This window comes from Plectropomus leopardus, unplaced genomic scaffold, assembly GCF_008729295.1.
Source record: "Plectropomus leopardus isolate mb unplaced genomic scaffold, YSFRI_Pleo_2.0 unplaced_scaffold28441, whole genome shotgun sequence".
NCBI classification, from domain to species: domain Eukaryota; kingdom Metazoa; phylum Chordata; class Actinopteri; order Perciformes; family Serranidae; genus Plectropomus; species Plectropomus leopardus.
This window is the reverse complement of record NW_024630981.1, coordinates 1-5,030: the sequence shown is the minus strand read 5'-3', so window position 1 is coordinate 5,030 and position 5,030 is coordinate 1. Positions and strand designations below refer to the sequence as shown.

The window sequence follows — 5,030 nt, the reverse complement described above, 5'->3', positions numbered from 1 at the left end:
TCCACAGAGCGTCTCCACAGAGCGTCTCCACAGAGCGTCTCCACAGAGTCTCTGTGACATCCCATCCTTACAGAACCAGTCAGTGGCGGCGCCATGGGATTTTAGACAGCATGCCGGCATCACAGAAACTAAGGAGGTTTAACACAACAGCGTGGGCCTTCAGTGTGACATGTGACATACATGTCAGCAGCTGTTTGTAAACAAAAACAATGACGTCACATGTCAATAACAGTCATTGATTGTCCCTGTTATGTTTGTAAACAATAACAATGACGTCACATGTCAGTAACATTGTCCGTTATCTGGCGGCTGATTTTTGTTGTATTGTTTTTTTGGGGGGTCTACAGGTGTAAAGTAGCAGTCGTGTTAACTCCAGCGTATTTACTGTTGTATTTTATTTATTTGTATTTTATTTTGATGTTTATCAATATGCTGTGTCCCTGTTAAATAAATAAATAAATCCTGCAGAGGGGGAGGAGCTCCTGGACAAAGCGGTTAAGTGAAAAACTTTTTGACACTTTTAAGGAAAACATTTTGTTTTTTTTCTTTCAAAATTTTTGTTGATTTTTGTTTCTTTAAACAAAAATTAAAATTGGTGCTTGTTTGTCAAAAAAAATTGGCAATTTTTTTTCTGTAGAGATTTTATGGCAAATTTAATTTTAAGAGTTAGAATAAACATAAAATAAGAGCTATAGATATATTTACTTTACTTTTACAAGGTTACCAGGTTTTCAAAACATTTTAAGTCAGATGGGCTTGACAGACTTTAATGAAATTAAAACTGATTGAAAATTAAAAGCTATTATAACCCCTGTGTGTGTGTGTGTGTGTGTGTGTGTGTGTGTGTTTGTGTATGTTTATTGTGGGTGGTTAACATCCTCTGACAGCAGCTTCAAAACGTTTCCTCCGGCTTTGAAATCTGAATAAACGCAGCTAATCTTTGTGTATGTGTGTGTGTGTGATCAAAGGTGTGTGTTCCCGCTCTGATGTGGTGTGTGTGTGTGTGTGTGTGTGTAAACAGGTAAAAGGAGCTTTTCAGCTGCTGATTGATGGTAAACAGGAGAAATAAATCAGATTTAAATGCATTTAAATCTGCTGTTAATGTTGCCACAAACACCACAAACCGCCTGCAGCGTGTCTGATGTTCATCCGTCAGTCTGACTGTTTGATTTTTCTCTCTCTGATCCGTTCGACGCGTCTCAACAGGAACTCTGAGCTCTTCCTCAAACCTCTGAAGAAGTTACCTCATTGTGCTTTTTATTTTTTAAATGACAAAATGTCATTTTTAAGACACAAAAATAAATCAATGTTTTTAGTTTTCACTGAATCTTAGGTTTCCTAAAGTCTTCCAGCCAGCTGGTCCCTGAGCTGAGAGCAATAACGACACGCTGCATGTGCCGTAAATGTGCTTTTTGTTGATTTTTTCTTTTTTTTAATTAGTTTTTTAACCTCAACCCCATGGCGTTTTTGTTTGAATTCTTCATTTTGGGTATTCTTGATGTCGAAAAGATTAACGTAATTTGTTCAATAAAGTAAAAAAAAAAGAAAGAAGGAAAACCAAAAGGAATGATCAGAAACATAAATGAATAAACATTTAAGGGGTATTTTTGATTTTCATGTTTTTTTGTTTAAATTAATCTACCTTGAACATATATACATTAAAAAAGGGGGGCGGAACCCTTCGCGTACCTAGCCGGAGGTATTTATGTGAACACATTGTTCCGCCCTGTAACACTTCCGGAAGCTTCGAGCTGTTTGCCGCGAAACTGATCGGAGAGAAAAACGCGTTGAATGAAAGTTAATAATTATCATTTTGTTTGTTGTGTTTGTTGTCGTCGCTGAAGAAGAGACGCAGCTGCTGGATGTTCGACTGAAACTTCAGACTTCAGGTCAGTTTCAACGTTTCGGTGAAAAGTTTGGACATTTGAAGCTAACAGCTAACGGCTAACGGTCCGTCACAGTTAAAGAGCCGGGCCAGAGTTTGTGTGTTCCTGTTTACAGCCTGTAAACTGAGGCGTGTTTGTTTGTTTGTTTGTTTGTTTGTTTGTTTGTTTGTTTAAGCTTTGATGTTTGTTCAGATGTTTGTCTTCGAGTTTCTGAAGGCTAGCGTTAGCCGTTAGCTTCACTCTGCTTAGCTTAGGAGCTAACTGTAGTACTGGTAGTATTTTATTCCGCCGCGGTTTAATTAACACTTCAGTATATTCAGTATAACAGTATATGCAGTATAAAGTACAGCAGCGTGTGTGTGTGTGTGTGTGTGTGTGTGTGTGTGTGTGAGAGAGAGAGAGAGAGAGACTGAACAGACAGAAACAAAAGGCTTAAACTAGGCTCAAACGTGTTCACACTTCTAACCTTCAGATATTTCTGCACAAACCTTTAAAAAACACAAAAAACTATTTGCATTATTCCGTAATTTGACCCTAATAATACAAATACACCTCCTTTTAGTACCTGTGTGGGTTTTTGTACAGTAACCATAGAAACAGCTCTCAGATCATATTTGCTCTCCTGAAATGAACTTTGGTCCAGAATCTGGGAGAGACGCTGGTTTTTCTTATAAAACAAAACTTCAGAACACGAGAATTTAGGAAAGGCGAGTAAAGTGAGCGCAGGTCCGTTTATTCAGGATTCACAGCGACGACTGAGTTTATAGTTGTTTTAAAGGTCGGCCACCAAATTATACACCACACCAGTGAGACCAGTGAAACCAGTGAATCCACTGAAACCAGGCACATCCGCTGCAGAAATAAACAACTCTCACTAAACTATTTTAACCCTTTATAGCCTCTTTAATATCACACACACACACTCGTATCGTTCTGCGCACAAAATGTGCTTTTCGAAATCCGGCTATAAAGAATATTATACATTAATATTTTTTCTACTTTCATTGACTTTTAACCAACATCACTCCTAATCATAAATATAAAATATTCATTAATTTTCAGATTATTTTAATTTATATTTTCACATTTTTTTCTTGATATTTTAAATTTAACTTTAAACACCAGGTTTTTGTCGTGATGCCACTATGTTTTTAGATGAAAAAAAGAATTATCACAGCCTGCCATATGTCCGTGATTAGCAGCAACATTGATTCTTATAGATTATTTTTATTTTTGTTTGTGTGTTTTTGTGCCGTGTCAAATACTCACACTCACACCGCTCTGCACACAAAATCAGGCTGTACAGATATTATACATTAATATTATTTTCTACTTCCATTGAGTTTATTTTTATACTAACAGCAGTCTTAATCCTAAAAATCAAATATTCATAAATTTTTGCATTTTTTAACCCTTTAGATGCCAGGTTTGTGTGACAGTGACGCTGTTTTTAGATGAATTTTTTTGGGGTATTTTGGCTGCACATTTTTGCAATTAGAGAATGTAAGAATCACTTTCAGCTCACAATGATGCATGAAAATTAAAATGTTAAAAAGTCTGTGAAGATGATATGATTTATGGTTTTTAAATGTTAATATTTTTCTGTTTTTCTTCTCTCCTCCTCCTCCTCCTCCTCCTCCTCCTCCACTTCCTCCTCCTTCAGTATGGAGCTCTCCTCTTTCCTCCATGACCTTCATCTCTCCTCCTCCTCCTCAGAGAAGCCCCTCCCCCCTCCTGCTCTTCCTCCAATCACAGAGCTCCTCTCGCGGCTGCAGGAGAAGCTGATTTGTTCGTCGTCCAACTCTGAAACGAGCTCTCTGATTGGTCGTGTGGAGCGGCTCTTTCAAACAGCAGATACTGATTGGTTGTTCTCAGCCAATCACGATGGAGAATGGGCATATCTTCATGTGGCGTACGGCTCTCTGGTGAGCGCTCTGATTGGCTGTGCGGCTCTGCCGCTCTGTGAAGTAGACAGCGGCTCTCTGCCGGCAGCAGCCTATCAGAGCGTCCCGAGCCGAGCCGCAGCAGTAAGCTCCGCCCTCATTGCCCTGCTGGGAACTCTGGGAAACGTAGGCGGTCAGACTGGTGTGTTGCTGGCTGTGGCTCCACCCATCTGTGTGTTCGCCGTCACTCATTTTCAGGTGAGTTGACTAATGAAACGGTACGGGCGATGTCACGCTTTGACTGAGGCGACTTTTAAAACAACGTGTGACATGACGACAAACCGGGTTCAGCCGGTTTTACGGCGTCACTGCAGTTATTCAAGCGTGTAATATTCCTAATTCATTCGCACCATCTTTTAATGTATATCTGTCATATGATGCCCACACTGTATTTATTTTTTGTTCTCATTTCTACTTATGTCCATAATGTGTTGCACACTGTATTATAATGCACACATTTTTAATATTTCTAACTACGTACTAGTTTGTACATTGCAGTGTGGAGTAATACACACATTCTTATTTTTTTACACACTCAGCATACTAAACTTATTAGATAGATAGATAGATAGATAGATATACTTTATTGATCTCAAAACTGAGAAATTGGGGAAAGATTAAAGATTAAGTTAAACATTTTAATATAATCTCAGTACAAGATGCAACATCAAAATTGGAAGTGTGCTGTACATTTTCAGATAGATAGCATTATTGACTATTGACTACATACTTATTTTAAAACTGTTTTTTTTTTTATCATTTTAAATAATTGTTTTATCTTTGTACCTCTTGTCTGTACTTTTGCTATTTTTAATGGCAATTTTTCTATTTTAAAATAATTCAGAAATTTATTGTACTGTATTGTGCTGTACAAATAAAGCTGCCTTGTCGATTGTACATTTTAATATTGTACATACAGATGTGAGGTTGAAGCTTAATGCAAGTATTTTTATTTGATATATATTTTGACTTATTACTTAAATACTTCTTAGTGATACTTTCTATAATTCTCTCTGTTTTACTTCAGTGCGACTGAAAAAAATCACATTTTCCTCCTGGGGATCAATAAATTACTTCCAATTTTCGATTTTAGGACCAGGCGTGGAGCAGCTGCTCGTCCAGAGCGGCGGCTCAGAGGCTGCAGGAGGCACTGCAGAGGGCGGGGGGCTGGAGAGACTCCGCCCACCTGTTGATGTTTTTT

General features: G+C 38.0%; 1 protein-coding gene across 1 annotated transcript; it reads left to right on the top strand.

Annotated features, from left to right (window-relative positions):
• Positions 1 to 1,731: 1,731 nt before the first annotated feature.
• Positions 1,732 to 5,023, top strand: tti2 (TELO2 interacting protein 2; the record flags this gene model as incomplete). Its single annotated transcript, XM_042481373.1, has 3 exons — positions 1,732 to 1,889; positions 3,550 to 4,027; positions 4,923 to 5,023. Coding segments are annotated over exons 2-3 (578 nt in total), but the record flags the coding sequence as incomplete, so codon positions are not given.
• Between the last annotated feature and the right edge of the window lie 7 nt (positions 5,024 to 5,030).